Source organism: Gorilla gorilla, chromosome 2 (genome assembly GCF_029281585.2).
Source record: "Gorilla gorilla gorilla isolate KB3781 chromosome 2, NHGRI_mGorGor1-v2.1_pri, whole genome shotgun sequence".
NCBI classification, from domain to species: Eukaryota; Metazoa; Chordata; class Mammalia; order Primates; family Hominidae; genus Gorilla; species Gorilla gorilla.
The window spans coordinates 136,948,198-136,963,902 of NC_086017.1; the positions used below are offsets into that span (position 1 = coordinate 136,948,198).

The 15,705-nt window shown below is 56.3% G+C and overlaps 1 protein-coding gene across 5 annotated transcripts in view; it reads right to left on the bottom strand.

Annotated features, from left to right (window-relative positions):
* Window positions 1-2,438: 2,438 nt before the first annotated feature.
* Window positions 2,439-15,705, bottom strand: part of ALDH1L1 (aldehyde dehydrogenase 1 family member L1) — a 94,614-nt gene continuing 81,347 nt past the window's right edge. For 4 of the 5 annotated variants that reach the window (XM_063704124.1, XM_055383861.2, XM_019023662.4 and 1 more), the window contains 6 exons: window positions 13,397-13,496; window positions 11,620-11,718; window positions 8,788-8,953; window positions 5,987-6,092; window positions 4,569-4,768; window positions 2,439-2,713 (listed from right to left, as the gene is read on the bottom strand). In XM_063704124.1, coding sequence (XP_063560194.1) covers window positions 2,658-2,713; window positions 4,569-4,768; window positions 5,987-6,092; window positions 8,788-8,953; window positions 11,620-11,718; window positions 13,397-13,496 — 727 coding nt within the window. In that variant the 3' untranslated portion in view covers window positions 2,439-2,657. Of the gene's footprint in view, window positions 2,714-4,568; window positions 4,769-5,986; window positions 6,093-7,374; window positions 7,623-8,787; window positions 8,954-11,619; window positions 11,719-13,396; window positions 13,497-15,705 lie in introns of those variants that run through there. The other variant, XM_063704125.1, reaches the window with a different exon arrangement.

The following is a 15,705-nucleotide window of genomic DNA, read 5'->3' on the forward strand; positions in this document are numbered from 1 at the left end:
GGAGGGAAAGGAGGGCAACAGCATGACCCCCCTTCAGGGTGCATGTTGGAAACCGCACAGATCATTTGCAGCCAGATCCTGTTGACTAGAACTTGGTTCCATGACCAACACTTAGTGCAAAGTATGCTGGGAAATCCAGCCTTTCTTCTGGGCAGCCGTGTGCCCAGGTAAAATGCAGAGGTTATATGACTTAAGAAAGAAGGGGACAAAGAAAGGAAATTGGGGGATAACGAAGTCTTATGTCCTTACCTTACACTTTCAGGAGAATTATGGAAAGGGGAAGAAAGCTGGAAAGCTGGGTCCAGTCTCGCCCATCTGCACCAGAGGTCTCCAGCGTGACTGCAGTGGGCGCCCTGGCTAAAACCAAGCTCTGTTTGTGTCTGAAAAGCAGGGAGAGGCACTTCCTGGCTCTGTTTGAGTTGGATGGGCCTGTGCTCGAGGCTTTGCCTGCTCTTCTGTCACGAAGGATGTTTACGGGGAAGCCAGGACTGACCCTATGGAGACACCAGGCTGGCTTCCACCTCTTGTTGGGAGGAGTGTGAGCGGCCTGGCTGTGGGCTGAGAGGCAGCTGCATGTGCTTGGATGCTGCCGTGGATACCCCAGCCCTGGTAGTGTTTGAGGCAGAACAAAGGGAACTCAGGAAGCAGTTGACATGGACTCATCTGTTCTGGTATAAGTGGCGCGTGCTAGGGCAAGTCCCACCGCTAGGGACAGGGGAACAGGTTCTCTCAGGGAAGCTGCCATCTCCAGCACCAGGCATTGTGGTAGAAGACCAATTCTGAGCTAGGAACAGAGCACAGAAGGCTTTAAGCAGAAGTGAAGGCACATTCTTTTCCATCTGGAGGCAGCAAGATGTGAGGCTGGACATGCCAGGAGCACTCCGGGGTCTGAGCCGACCCTGCCGCAGAAGGCAGGTGGGAAGTGGGAAAAGGGAGGCTCCCGGGGGGCCTGGTTGGGCCTGGGCTTCAGGCTCGGAGGAACTGCACAGAATGGGAGTTGGTGGGTTTCTCCTGGACTTCTAGAAAGGCCTTGTGAGCTCAGCCTGACTCCAGCAGTGCATGGGGCATCACCAGCAAGGCCTGCTTTGGTGGGGTGGCCATGGGAGAGTAGAGCCTCCCCTATGGTGGGTGTGGGTGCCCAGGAGCACAGCCACCTCTGCCAGGCCACCCCCAGCCAAGGCCTATTCCGGGAGACTCAGCACCTGGGAGGGGTGAGTTCCTCTACAGGCAGAGGGAGCTTCAACGTCCTCCTAATTTGGGAAGTAAGGGGAATACAATTTCACAGTAGCTGTGCAGCCTTGGGCAGTTAGATGTCTCTTTGCCTCCATTTCCTCATTTATAAATGTTGATAAAAATACCTCCTGCCTCCCTGGGATCATGAGTAGCAAGAGAAACATGCATGGAGGATTTGGATTCTTGCCTGGCATCGAGCTGGGGCTCAAGGGACAGAAGTGTAGCCAGTATGGAGCTTGGCACTGCCTGTTGTTATTGCTGCTGGCAGCCTTCAAAAGGCGGGGTCTGGACAGGCCTTTATGGAAGCACACACTTCGTAGAAGAGCAGGAATCATAAAGGAAAGCAGGGCAGGGAATCCCTGAGGAGACGGGGAACTCACAGGCCTCTGAAGAGCAGCATGCCGCACAGAGAGGCCTGAAGATGTTCCCAGACATGCAGAGGCTGGGCCTGGAGCTCTCAGCATGGCCTGGGCCTGTGGGAGGGACAGAGGGGCCTGCAGTGGGCCTGTGGGACCCAGAGGGGCAGAGCCAGGTGGGTGGGGAGATGAGATGCTAAGAAGAGAGCTCCATGTGGGGAAACTGAGGTAACAGCAGGTAGGTCAGGTTGCAGTGTTTGGTGCCTATAGGATGTGGGTGCAGAGAGGAGGGCCACAAGCTCCTACAGGGAGAGGGCACAGGAAAGAGAGCTTTTCAGACACAAACAGAGCTTGGTTTTAGCCAGGGCTTTTCAGTGCCTCTCCCTGCTGGGCCAAGGAGAAGCCATAAAGGTACATAGGAAACACCATGTCAGACGGAAGACAGCTCTGCCTGGCACTCCCAGCTGGGCCCGGCCGTCCACTGCAGGCCCTCGGGCTGGCTACCAGCTGAGAGCACGACCGTGCTGACAGAGCAGGGGCGAGGGCCCGGCCCCATCTGCTGAGGGAGTCTGAGCTGCCTCCCAGTCCAGGGCTCACCCAGCTCAATCCCCGTCTTCCCACCTGTTTCCCAGGGATTACCCTTCCAAACCTCCTGCACCCCTGACTCTGTCGCAGCTTCTGCTCTTTGGGGCCTGAGATGACCCACACCCATTTCCTCCTGTCTCTCTCCCCAGGTGTCTGGCTCTCCCAGGCCAAGCAACACCATCATACCCAGGTGACTGCGCAACTTCCAGGCCCACCCAGGAACACCCACAGGTGGAGCAGAGAAACGCAGAGATGTGGACGGTCTCTCTTCAGAAGCTTTATTCTCCCTGGGAGGGGCACACCTCACCCAGCCAAGGGCTGCTTCTGACCGGACAGAGGGCGTCCAAGATGCAGACATGGTGTGCAGGCAGGAGGGCTTCCACTAGCCCCCCAGGTGGGAGGTGCTGTGCACCCAGGCTCAAGAGGGAGGGGGCCCCAGCCACGAGGGAGGGGCACGGACTTTCTTCTCACAAAGACCTTTCTTCAGTATTCGAAGGTCACCGTCTTGACCCGCAGGTACTCATTCAGAGCCGCCTCTCCTGCAAGACACCACAAAGGTCACAGCAGCTCCCACCACAGGCAGGGCACTGCTCGGGGCTGCAAGTGTCTTATTCCTCAGCAACCGCGTGGGGGCAGCTCTGGCTCACCCCACTTCCAGGTGAGAAGTCGAGGCCCAGCGAGGTCATGAATCTTACCCAGGTTATCCCTGGCAGTGGAGAGTGGGCCAGGACTCCCCAGAATACAAAGCCAATCTGAGGCAGCCATTTAAGAATCTTCCCCAGCTCCCACTGCCTTGTCTGGACAGTGGGAAGCCCCTTCAGGTGGAAGGGGGTGGAGAGACTTGGCGTTACTGCCCAGACTCACTGGCCCATCTCTTCTCTCATGGCTGCCCCCAGCTATGTCTGCATCAAGCTGTGGCTGGGAAAAGGGGATGCCTCGCAGGGCCCTGAGGCCCCAGGCCTTGGCAGTGCTATGTGGCTGATGCGTCTCAGCCCCATGACAAGTGTGAGGCCTGGGGCTGCCTGACAGCTCCCCAGCAGCTCTGGCTGGCCCCAGGAGTGGCACTGCCCCATCCCTCTGAGGTCATGAGTCTGCCCAGGCAGGCTGCTTGGAAGGCTTGGCTTGTGGGCCTGTCCCAGGAGGGTGCTGGTCCTCTCAGCAGGACATGGGGACTAGGGTTAGGAGGGAGCTGGGGGAACTCGGGGAGGATTCATAAGGGGCCCAGATCACATCCTGGGGACTTGGCAGCCACAGCCTTCCCTGGGTGGCCGTGGGCCTCATGGATTCCCCTGGTGGACACCAGGAAGGTGGCCTGGGAGAAGGCAGGAAGAGGAGGCCGACAGGGACAGAGGAAGCAGGAGTGTCCAGCCTACACATGCGTGCATGTGAGTCCAGCCCTGTGGGCACACATGGGCCCCTCTCATGGGTACCCTTGGGGGCTTCTGCAGGGCTTGAAAGATGGGGGCAGGGGGAGGAGAGAAAACTGGAAACAGTGACCAGCCTTTGACCCCCAGCCTCAGCATGACCTTCCCTGTGGTCTCTGGGCTGGCACAGGAGCCTGGAGAGACAGGTGGGACCTCTGAGACAGCATATGGCTTCCCCGGACCTTGCCAGCCACCCTTGCCAAGCTTGCCCATCAGACCTGTCTAGTCCCCCCTGCTGAGAGAGCAGGACAAGGCCCAAGGCTTGGAGCAGCCCAGGGAGAGAGGGCTGGAGCAGAACTCCATGCCACCCAGCAGGCAGAGCACTGAGGCGCCTGTGCTGTGTGCCGGGGGACCCCACCTGCTGCCGCCTGAGTAACTTCATCTCTACTGGGAGACTTGCAACACCCGTGGTGTTCACCCGGGGGTACATTTGGTCCCATGGCTCCTCTTTACACTAAGGATGCAACCTGAGCCCCTGACCATGGCCCATGGGCCTTCAATCTGGCCCCTACCTGCCTCTCAGGCCTTCTCTCCTCCCTCCTGCTCCCCCTTGGCCCACTCCCACCACTCTGGCCTCTCTGCAGCTCCACGACCAAAGCTGGTTCCCCCAAGGACCTGCTGAACCCTCAGCCAGAAACACGGGCCCCTGGGTCTTCACGGCCAACTCCTCCCTGCTATGCAGGTCTGGGTAGCACAGGTGCCACCACACCAGAGAGGCCCCCAGTGCCTCCTGGCTGGAGTGTCTCCTCCAGGCCCCTCTTCTTGCCTTCTTCCCAGCACCACCCCCCTCTGCAAGCATCTTGCTCACAGACTTGTCACAAGTTCCCTCCCAGTAAGAAGCAAGCCCTGACAGCCATCATGTTCAAGGCTACGTCCCTGCATCTGGGATAGGACCTGGCACTAAGTGGTTTTGAACAGATGTTTGTTGAATGAATAAATGAAAGCAACCCCACAGGCAGGAGTAGGTTACCTAGATCTTTGCCAAATCCAGACTGTTTGAATCCTCCGAAGGGAGCGGCCACGTCGGTCTTGTTGTACGTGTTGACAAACACAGTGCCTGCCTGGAGCTTGTCACTGACATACAGGGCCTTGTTGATGTCCCTGGTGAAGACACCAGAAGCCAGGCCAAATTCCGTGGCATTGGCCCGAGACAGCACGGCATCCACGTCCCTGGAGAGAAAGTCCAGGAAGAACTCCCTGAGGGAGGTGCAGAGGAGAGCCTGGCCCACTCCACACCCCGGCCCACTCCACACCCCAGCTGCACAAGACCTTCCGAGGAGAAAATGTGCCGGGCTGCAGCGCCGGGGGCAAGATTGGATTGGGTTGGGCTGCGAGCGAGGAGGAAGGGCAGAGGCTCATGGGCAGGTGGCCACCACAGGGGCTCGTGGATCATGGGGTGAGCCCTTTATTCCACAGACTGGGAGCAGGGGCCCAGAGAGGGGCCGCTGGGTCCTCACATGCAGAAGGACCCACATGTGCCCGCCCACCGCAGGTTGGGCATTCACCAGACATCAGCGATTTGGAGACTTACTACAACTATATTTATTGGCTAGGTGGCAGTGAAGTCTCTTATTCTAATACCACGGACATACGATGATAATTTCTGGGGTTTTTTTGGTAGTTGGATAGTAAAATGTGAGGACGAGGCACGATTTTGCAATTTGCTCCAAGGTGCTACGGAGACAAGGGGCAGGCCTGAGAAGTGACAGCATGGGCCTCAGTGGCCCCACTGTGAGTGGAGTACAGTTTTTCCCTTCCAGCCCAGGCTGGTCTGGGTGACTTGCTTGATCAACAGGCTGTGGTGGAAGGGATGCTCTGGGATTCTAAAGAGCTAGATTATAAAGAGCCTTTTGGCTTCCACCTGGCCTCCGAAGGGAACCAGGTGCCTCGGCAACCCCGAGGCTGCCACACGGAGGAAGCCTCCCGCAAGACCCCCAGCAGCATCAGGATAGCCACTCTGTCGCCCCAGCTGAGGCCAGACACTGCATGGAGCAGAGATGGGTTTGCCTCATTGAACCTAGACTGTGAGTAAAATAAATCTCTGATGATTCCAAGCCACTCGGTGTGGGGGGTGGTTTAATGCATGGTAACAGACCTTAGAACAGAGCCCAGCGGGCTGTGAGAAGCATGCTGGAGCATGTGACAAGTGACAAGGACAGGGAAGGGAGCTGCCCTTGCTCACAGGGGGACTCAAAGCCCCAGGTCACTGGGCTCTCTTCTCAGGGGTGTGGAGACTCAGCAGGCGGCACAGGCGGGGTGTCCACAGCTTGCGCCCTGCCTGAGTTCTCCTCCTGACTGCCCATAGACTACCTCCCAAAGCCCACATGAAGACCCCAGTAACACGTGGGAGAGAGTCAGGGCCCTTGAGACATCAGCAGGATTCCCTACCCATCAGCAAACCGAGAGATGATCATGACAGGCCCGAAGGACTCCTCCTTGGCTATGAACATGTGGTCTTCCACGTCTGTGAAAACAGTTGGCTCAAAGAAGAACCCTGCAAGAGAGATAAAAGCCCGTTGCACATGGGAGACACGGTGCCCGATGGTCCAGCCTCTCCGTCAGCAGGGCCTGGGCCACACCAGCCACCTGCGGATGACCCGACATAAGCACCGGGTCATGGCACCCGTGTGATGGGTGTCACCACGCTGCAGATGGCTCTCCCACCTGGCTTGTTCTTTGATGTGGGTCTCACCGTGCTTTTAACGGAGTGCTGTTGAGGGAAATGGGGCCGCCGGTTGGCAGGTGACAGAGCTGAGACCTGATCCCAAGTCCGTCCAATCCTAGTGCCAGAACCCATGGCCAAAGCAAAGACTTGAGCTTTTCTGGTGACAGCTAATCTAAAACCACCTAGATTCTTTGGCAGGTGAAACCTCCCAGGCAGCTCTGCCACTGACCCTGGTGGCTACAACCCGTGGAGTAGGAGGTGAGAGGGGAGGAGCTCTGGACACTGGGACCTCCTGGGGCTTCCTCCCTCTGCCCTCCCAGGGTCCCTACCAAGGCCCAGCTTCATGCTCTCCAGTCAAGAAGGGACCACCTACTCCCAACCCTGGATGCAGCCCCTACAGGCCCTGGTTGCCAGGGCAGAAGCACTTCTGACAACTGAAATGCTTCCTCTCTATTTTCTCTAGAGACAGAGAGCCCTAAGACCTGCTGCACTGAGGTCAATCCTGCCTGACCTCACTGAGATTCAATCCTGCCTAACTTAGGAATAATCAAGAGACTGGGAATTTTCTCACTCTAGTTTTTAGAGAAATAGAAAATTTCAAACCATGTTAAAAAGTTATTTAATAAAATGTTCAATATTTTTAATACATACATAAATGATGTTTTAACACTGATTACAATTCTGAAAATGTGACTCATGTACATGCATAGTGGTTTATGTGGCCTGTGTTTACTCCACAGTCTTGCACCACTTCTGCCAGGGCATGTGAGCCGTGCTGACCACCCCTCTGTCATCCCCTCCCCATCTACCTTGTACTCTCCCCTGTCCCCTCTAGACCCTGAGAGCTGGTCTCCTGGTCATTGGGCCACCAGAAGGCAGCCCCATCCCATGCTCGCCCCTCACTGGGCTGCAGGAATTCTGTTCCTTCTCATACCCCCTCCAGGGCGGGGTGATGGCTCCCCACTGTTCCTGGTTCCTGGGTGCTGCTCTACCCCTTGCTGGCTCCCTAGCCCTGCTCCTGGTACAAGGCCTCCATCACACTGTCTTCCACCAATCCTGAACCCGGCCATCCTTGCACTGCAAGGGCCCTGGTGATGCTCCCCCCACCCCACCTGCCTCATGGAACTCACAGTCCAGCGGGAGTGGGAAGAGGGTAAGTGGACAGTGACAGCAGCAGTGCAATGGTCACGAGAGCTCTGTTGAGGTGTGCGGTGCCCGATGCCCTGTGACACGGGCATGCCCGGGCTTGGATGTCCTGTGAGCTGAAGAAGCAGGAGCTCTCCAGGTGGGGACACTGGAAAGCCTCCACTAAGCCGAGCAGCAGCAAATGCATGGAGCCCAAGAAAGCAGGAGAAGCCTCTGGAGAGAATGAAATGCAGCTGCAGTACAGGTCAAGGGCAAGTCAGGCACAGATCATGAAGGACTCCAGCTGTGAGGTCAAGGAGTCCGAACTTGCACTGCAGGAGGATGGGTCACTGCTGCAAGGTCTTAACAGAGGAGAGGTCACCAGACCCTGGCAGCTGTGTGAATAAAGGATCAGCAGGCTCACAAGGCCACTTGGGAGGCTGCTGTGACGCTGAGCGAGGCAAGATGCAGGGAGCCCGCACAAGGGTCAGGGAGGCAGAGGAGGCCCAGAGTGGGACAATTCTCAGATTTGACAGAATCAGGCCAATAATTTAAATGGGGGTCACAGAAAGAGAAGAGTCAGGGATTCCTTCTTTCCTTCCCTCCTTCATGCCATCAAATTAACTGAGCACCAACTCTGTGCAAGGCCCGGTCTAGGCACAAAGGAGCTAGGGGTGAGGAAGACAGTCATGGCACCTGTCCCCCAGCAGCAGCGTCAACAGTCCATCCCCGTGGCTGCTGCGCTTCTGGCCTGGACTACTCGATCAGACAGAGGGTCCTGGAGCAGCAGGTGTGTGTGTCTGGGCTCAACTATAGCTGGGACATTGCAATGACCTTTGAGTTTGAAGGGCCTGGGGGACATCCAGGTGGAAGTGTCCAGTGCCGCTGGCTGTGCAGTCAGGAGCTCTGGGTGGGGTGGAGCCTGGAGGCCTGTATCTGGTAGGGTCTGAGCTGCTGCAGGGGAGAGATCCTGCGGGCAAACTGTCCCCCATGAGAGGTGTTCCAAGCTAAGGATAGGCAGGGATGCACCTGCATTGAGAGAACAGGTGAAGCAACGGCTGAGAGGTTAACAGCCAGTGAAATAGAGGAAAAATAATAAAATCTAGTCTCATGAAATCTATGGGGGAGAGACTGTCAAGGCTGCGGTGACAGTAAGGGCAAGTCAGAGTCCAGTTCAATACTGACTAAACCAGCACTGAATAATGCTCGTCCCATCCCAGGGTCTGGCCGGTGCCCAAATAGCCACAGCCCAGTCCATCCCAGGTCCCAGATGGGGCTGCAGCCTGACTATGTAGGTACCTGGCCTTCAGATGTCTCCAGTTCAGCTGGACAGGGAACCAGAGGCCATGGGACCTGCTGCCTCAATTGACCCAAGCGGGCCTGACACACTCTGACTCACCTGGCCGAGGGACTTGATTCCCGCCGCAGACCAGTGTGGCCCCTTCCTTCACGCCACGCTGGCAGTACTCCATCAGCTTCACAAGGTGGCCATGGTGATTCTGCGGCCCGTGGTCGGTGTCCCTGTCCAGCGGGTTGCCCACCTTCATCTTCTGCACCTCTTCTACCTGCAGAAAGTCCTCCAAGTCAGGTGTGGCTTGTGCTGCCGCAGTTTCTGACAATGATCCTCACCTGACTCAGCTCTCACGGCTGACCCCTGAGGAAAGTCCACACTCTGTTCTAGCCTCAGGGCTTTCTGAATTCTGACTCTAAATCCACCCTCCAGGCTGAAATCCCAAATGGCTCCTATGCGCAGAGGGACAGAAGTCTCCAAGGAGACAGGAGCCCAGCAACATATGGGCTGGAAATGGAGATACACAGGGGTGTGGGTGAGGAGGACAGAGGCCGGCATATTTGACTAGTTGAGATGGGGCTCAATACAACATGTATCTGACTCTGGTCCTGCACCAGCCTCATGGACCAAGAAGCTGAAGGAACTGTTTGTCCGGGGAACTCCAGGATGTGGGGTAGGTGGGATACACCAGCCCTGCTGCAATAGTCCTGGTGCCAAACTGGGAAAGAAATTAAGTGAAGGGGAGGGGCCCAAGGCTCTAGTCTGCTGGCCCTCCTCCTCCAAGGCCAGGGCATCTCACATCTTGCAAACTCTGCACCCCTAATCAGCCCTAATCAGACACAGGTGTGACTCGAGCACCCGGAACACTCCTCTGCTCTTCTCACCAGGGCCCACTGTGTGCCTCTGACTGTCCTGTCTCCACCCTGCAGCCAAACCCGGTTGCTTTTGTTCCTCATTCTCTGTTCCTGTCCTGTCGACCCAAACCACACCCCGATCAAATGGCTTTGTATCTTGGATACAAAGAACAAGCAGCCTACTGAGCCTCCTGAACACTGGCGTCACTTCCTTTATTTGGGATTGTGACTGTCCTGAGAATTATCCCTGGGACTCTGGCCCTTGCAGTCACCCTTCTGTGGAAGTCTCATGACTCCCTTAAGACCCCCAGACAGGACCTTGTGTGCACAGCTCTGTGTCCCCGCAGCCACACTCCCCCCATGACCGCCATTTATCTCCAGTAGTCCCTGGGTCTGTATCCTGGTCCTGCTATTCCTGTGCCGGGCCCATCATGGCAGTGGGCCTCACTTGGCCGGGCAGGCCAGCTCCCCAACTATGGAAGATAAGCTTGTGCCTCCCATCACGTGGTAGAGTCTGTTTCCTCACCCCTTGAATCTGGGCCGGCCTGTGATTTGCTTAGGCAGCACAATGCATGGAAGCAATGTTTCGTGCATTTCGAGAGGCCTCTCAACTTGTGCTCTCACTCTCAGGAGTCTTTCCACTGTCCACGTGAACATGTCCCAGCACACGCTGCAGAATGCAGGCCCCCAGGGCAACGACAGCTGTCCCACGAAGCCGCCCGCTGCCCCGCTGCCCCTGAGTCTCACTGCAGATGTTTGGGCAAGCTCTGACAAACCCAGATGAGCCCCAGCAAACCCCAGCCTAGACTGCCACTGCTGCCCACAGAAACATGAGCTGAGGGCAGGGCTGTCATTTCCAGCCACTCCGTGTTGAGGGTAGTTATATGGCAAAAACTGTTCTAGCCCATCCTAGAAAGTCCTTCCTTTTCCCACTGCTTCCGGACTCTGAGCCACCTCCCCAGGTCCAGCACCAGCTCTCCTCCAGGGGCCCCTCCCTCACCCCTCTGCTCATAGGCCGTCTTTTTCCCTGGTTTCCCAGGTACCAACTCTCTGAAACCATGTGTGGCGGTTGCTGGTTGTTTCTCCCGCATCCCTGCTGCTATCCACTGGGATTAGATGCTGCTCTCCACAACCTGGGGGCGGTAGGGGGGGTGCTCTTCGCAGAAGCTAAGCCAACCTCAGCTTGCTCCCCCCCTGGTATCATGGCCTGGATGAAGGATGGCTGAGGCCTGGCTCGTGTCAACCCCACAGTGTTTTCTAACAGAGGTGGTGAGGAAGGAGTCATGTCCCACTCTGGCTCCATGTGGTGAGAAGGTAATGCTGGTGCCATCAGCCCCATACTCCCACCATATCCGAGCTGCTTGGAGAGGATGAAGCCAACCCACGAGGAACTGAGAAGCCAGGCATTACAAACCTCCCAAGGGGACTTAGGACGGCCCATCTGTCCCGAGGCCAGCATCAAGCCTGCTCTTCGGTGTGGCTGAGTGGATAAATCTGGTGGGAGACACTGTCCTGTGCCCACCACATCCCCGAGGCCATGCAAGGTGGCTGCGGAGCCTGATGGGAGCTACTCTCCCCTGCTGGCGGCCCACAGCCAAGCCTACCTGCCACAGGGGCCCACAGCCTGGCCACTTGGCTCCAGGGGTATGCCTGTGTAGGGGGATTCGTGCTCCAGGGCCCCTGTCCATGGTCAGGCCCAGGCTGACCTGAGACCAGGCTCTTGCTCCATTCTGTCCAGTCCTCCCCTGGTCCCTTCTCTTTCCAGGCTTCACCCAAGAGTTCACTCTGAGTAAATCACCTGCACTGAATTCTTGCCCCAGGCTCTACTTCTAGGGGACCAACCCAAGATGGGCCCTTTTTGGTGATGTCAGTTGAGCTACATGTCTGCTATTTCTTGGTGAAATAATAAAATCCAGTGAAGACTCCACACAGCTCCCGCTGTGGGTTCCCTGACCCCCGGGGGGACTGTCCTCCAGGTGGAGCCCAGCCTCACTTGACCCTGCCCTGTCTCCCCTCCTTGAACCCCCTCCAGCCAGGCTGCTGTCCCAGTGAACCAGCCGCCCGCAGACCCTGGGGCAGGACTTACCACCCTCCGCACGAACTCATCATGAATGGAGTCCTCCACAAAGAGTCGGCCTGCTGCAATGCAATTCTCTCCTTTGTTGAAGAAAACAGAACTCATCCCCTTCAGAGAATGGACAAGAACACCAGGTCACTGCTCCTCCTGGGACACCAGCCCCCGGCTCTGCCAGGGCCCAGCCACCTCTTCTAATTAGGAAAGGAGGCACCCGTGTGTCCTGATCTCCTCCTTTGGGCCCCACTCAATCCTCAGTCACCTCAAGAGGAGAGGTGAGAGGTAACTGTGTGGGAAGTGAAGACACTGAGGCCCATGCAGTGACAGAGAGACACCACGCCCCAACTCCCACCACTGGAGGATAAGGCTGCCATCCACAATGCAGAGCATGGGGACCAAGTGGGAGTGAGCCTTGGCCTGCCTGAGACCCTCCTGCACCCAGGGTGGCTCACTGGGGCGGCCCAGGAGGTGCCAACTCCTGTTTCAGAGTCTACACTCTTGGGAGCTGACAGGAGAGATGCCAGCCGTGTGTGTAAGCATGGAGCAGGCGGTGGGTGACAGGGCAGAGGGTGGGACACAGGCAGGCAGCCCCGACATGGGTGGGTGAGAGGTGGGGCAGCCCTGGCCCAGGGAACTCCTGGCAGGAGTCCAGAACAAAGGCCCTCAGAGGCCACAGGCAGCCTGCTTTTTCAAACTCGCCTGCTGTGGGAGACCCAGGGGAGGATGGAGAGCCATGGTCAAGCCTGGCTCTCCTGGAACCTGGGACTGCACAGCCAATGACAGGGCCCCGACCTCCAGCTCAGCACAGGGCCCAGCTAGATCCCAGGGCTGATGGGTTCACCTGGGCCCGTGAACAAGGCCCTTGCCTCCCTCAGTTTCTCCACCAAATGAGGTTGGACTCCCTTTCACACCCAAGCTAGGGTGTTAGGCCACCCTCCACGGCACAGTGGAACTTAGATAGGGCCGGGGGCATATTTGGGGACCTGGCTGAACACGGTCTTACTGGTTTGCTCCCACAGGAGTCAGGACAGGGCCAAGGCAACAACAATACTAATGGTGAGAACAAGGACTGACACGTGTCTCAAGTGGCACTTGCCACTAATCTAAGCCCTTCAGACATATTCATTCTGCAGCCACCCAGGAGGTGGGTATCACCATGGTCCCTATCCACAGGTGGGAGCACAGATGCCACAGAGGTTAGGTAACTTGCTCAAGGCTGCCCACTAAGTCAGTGGTGGAGCCAGGCACTGCACCTACGGCCACCGGCAGAGGGTCACTGTCAGCAGGGCTGGGCCCAAGTGCTCAGAGTTCTGCTTTGCTCTTTTATTTTAAAAACACACATTTTATTGTGTATATTTGAGGTTTACAGTGTGAAGTTATGGACTACATATAGATGGTAAAATGGTTACCATAGTGAAGCAGATCAACACATCTGATTTGCCCTCTCATCAGACAGAAAAGGCTGCAATGTTTATTTCAGAACAGATGGAGCTGTGGCGTGTGTTTCCCGATTTCATATTTATATGTAATACACACACACACACATATGTTATAGGCAGTTGATCTCAGCTATCCTGGCAGCTATGAAACTTCTTGGGAAGTATGTTTGGAGGGCACACGTCATTCTTCCCTAAGCCTGCTGCCTGCCATGCTATGCTTGTGGTGACGCTATGGACTCCACCAGGGCTACACGTGTGAGTGTGGCTGTGGAATCAGAGACAGGGCCTCCTGGTCCCTACAGTCCCTGTTCCCGCTCACTGTCCCTGCCCCCTCCAGGCCCGGCCCTCACCATCTGCACAGCCTTGTTGAGGTCACAGTCAGCAAAGATGATGAGGGGTGACTTCCCGCCCAGTTCCAGGGACACCTTCTTCACGTTACTTATGGCACAGCTGCAAGGAACAGAGGGCTGGTGGGGCCGGTCCCTCCAGGGCAGGTAGGAGCATTGGGACCCCAGGTGGCAGGGACCTGGGTAGGCCCAAAGCATGCTTTGCTGCAAGAAGCAAGACCCAGCCAATGCCTCCCCACTCCCCCCCACCCCTTGCGGCTTCACACGGCCACCTGCCTTTCCTTTCTGGCCTGTACACACCAGGCCTGTGCCCCACTGCCCCCTGGACTGCCCTTCCTGCTGCCCACTCCACACCTCATTTCCTGCAGGCCTGTGTTCCCTTCTCTGGGGTGCCTCCCTGATCACCCTGTATAAAACCACAGCCTGCCTGTGCACCCCATCTGCTGTCCTTTCCTCTATTGCATGTTGACCTCTGACCCCACCTGCAGAGCATGAGCCTGGCCAGGGCAGGCACGCATCTGTCTGGGTCCTATTACAGCCCCGGTGCCAAGCACAGTGCCTGCACGCAGCTGGTGCTGCACAAATTAAGGAATACAAAACAGCACCATCCGCTGGCACAGCTGCAGGGGCCCAGAGGCTGGGACACCTCCTTGTATTAGTGGCAGAGCAAACAGAGAGGCTGGGAGTCATGAACACATCACATCAGTGGGCAAGAAATGCACTGCAGGGATGCTGTCCTCAGCTGGACACTCAGTCAACAGCCGGCAGGTAGGAGGCTCCACTGGGGAGGAGAGGCCTCCTCTGCAGAAGCAACCCAGGGAGATGGCACCCATCTCAGCTGCAGGTCTGGGTGACACGGCTGCCTGGGAAGAAGAAAGCAGCAGAACCAGGGATGCTGGGGCAGGAAGCTGCTTAGAGCTCTGCTTTGCTCTTTTTTTTTTTTTTTAAATAAATTTTACTGTGTATATTTGAGGTTCATAGCATGATTTCGTTTTTTAGTTTTGTTTGTTTGTTTTGTTTTGTTTTGTTTTGTTTTGTTTTTAGATGGAGTCTCACTCTTGTCACCCCGGCTGGGGTGCAATGGCATGATCTTGGCTCATGCAACCTCCACCTCCCGGGTTCAAGCGATTCTTCTACCTCAGCCTCCCGAGTAGCTGGGATTACAGGCACGTGCCACCATGCCCGGCTAATTTTTGTATTTTCAGTAGGGACGGGGTTTCACCATGTTGGTCAGGCTGGTCTTGAACTCCTGACCTCAGGTGATCTGCCCACCTCGGCCTCCCAAAATGCTGGGATTACAGGCATGAGCCACAGCACCCAGCCTTTTTTTTTTTCCTTTGAGATAGAGTCACGCTCTGTTGCCCAGGCTGGAGTGCAGTGGTGTGATCTCAGCTTACTGTAACCTCCGCCTTCCGGATTCAAGCGATTCTCCTGCCTCAGCCTCTAGAGTAGCTGGGAATATAGGCATATGCCACCACACCTGGCTGTTTTTTTTTTTTTTTTTGTATTTTTTGTAGAGATGGGGTTTCACCATGTTGGCCAGGGTGGTCTCAAACTCCTGGCCTCAAGTGACCAGCTGGCCTCAGCCTCCCCAAAGTGCTGGGATTCCAGGTGTGAGCCACCATGCCCAGCCTAGTATTTATTTTTTTAAATAAAATGTTCAAATTGAGGTACTTTTTTTTTTGTTCTGTTCTATTTATTTATTTATTTATTTATTTATTTGAGCCAGGCTTTCTTTGTTGCCCAGGCTGGAGTGCAGTGCGTGATCTCGGCTCATTTAGCTTCCGTGTCCCAGGCTCCTTCCACCTCAGCCTCCCGAGTAGCTGGGACTACAGGCACGTGCCACCACATGCCCGGCTATAGCATGAACTACATATTGATGGTAAAATGGTTACCATGGTGAGGCAGATCAACATATCTTGCCCCCAAAACCCTCTGTCCAGCTCTGGAGTGCTCAGAGCTGACATTTCCTGAGCCCTTACCCTGGACTTGACTCACATGTGCTCAGACATGACTACAACCTACACACCTCAGAGGAAGAGACCAGCTAGCTTTTGAATTAGGAGAGGCAAACCTGCAGTGACTACTTGCAGTTACCCCATTCCCCTACCCACGTCACTCAAAGTGCAGGTGCCAAAACCCACCCCCAGAAGTTCAGTGTCAGGGCTGGGGCAGGCTCCAGTGTCAGTCAGGGCTCCACCTGTGGTCTGGCCCTGGCTGGCTCTCCCAGCTTGTCAGTGATGGAGACCAGAACCCCTGCACTGTCAAACTGCTGTAATGGAACTGGTGGGGGACCCAAGGCATGGGTGTGG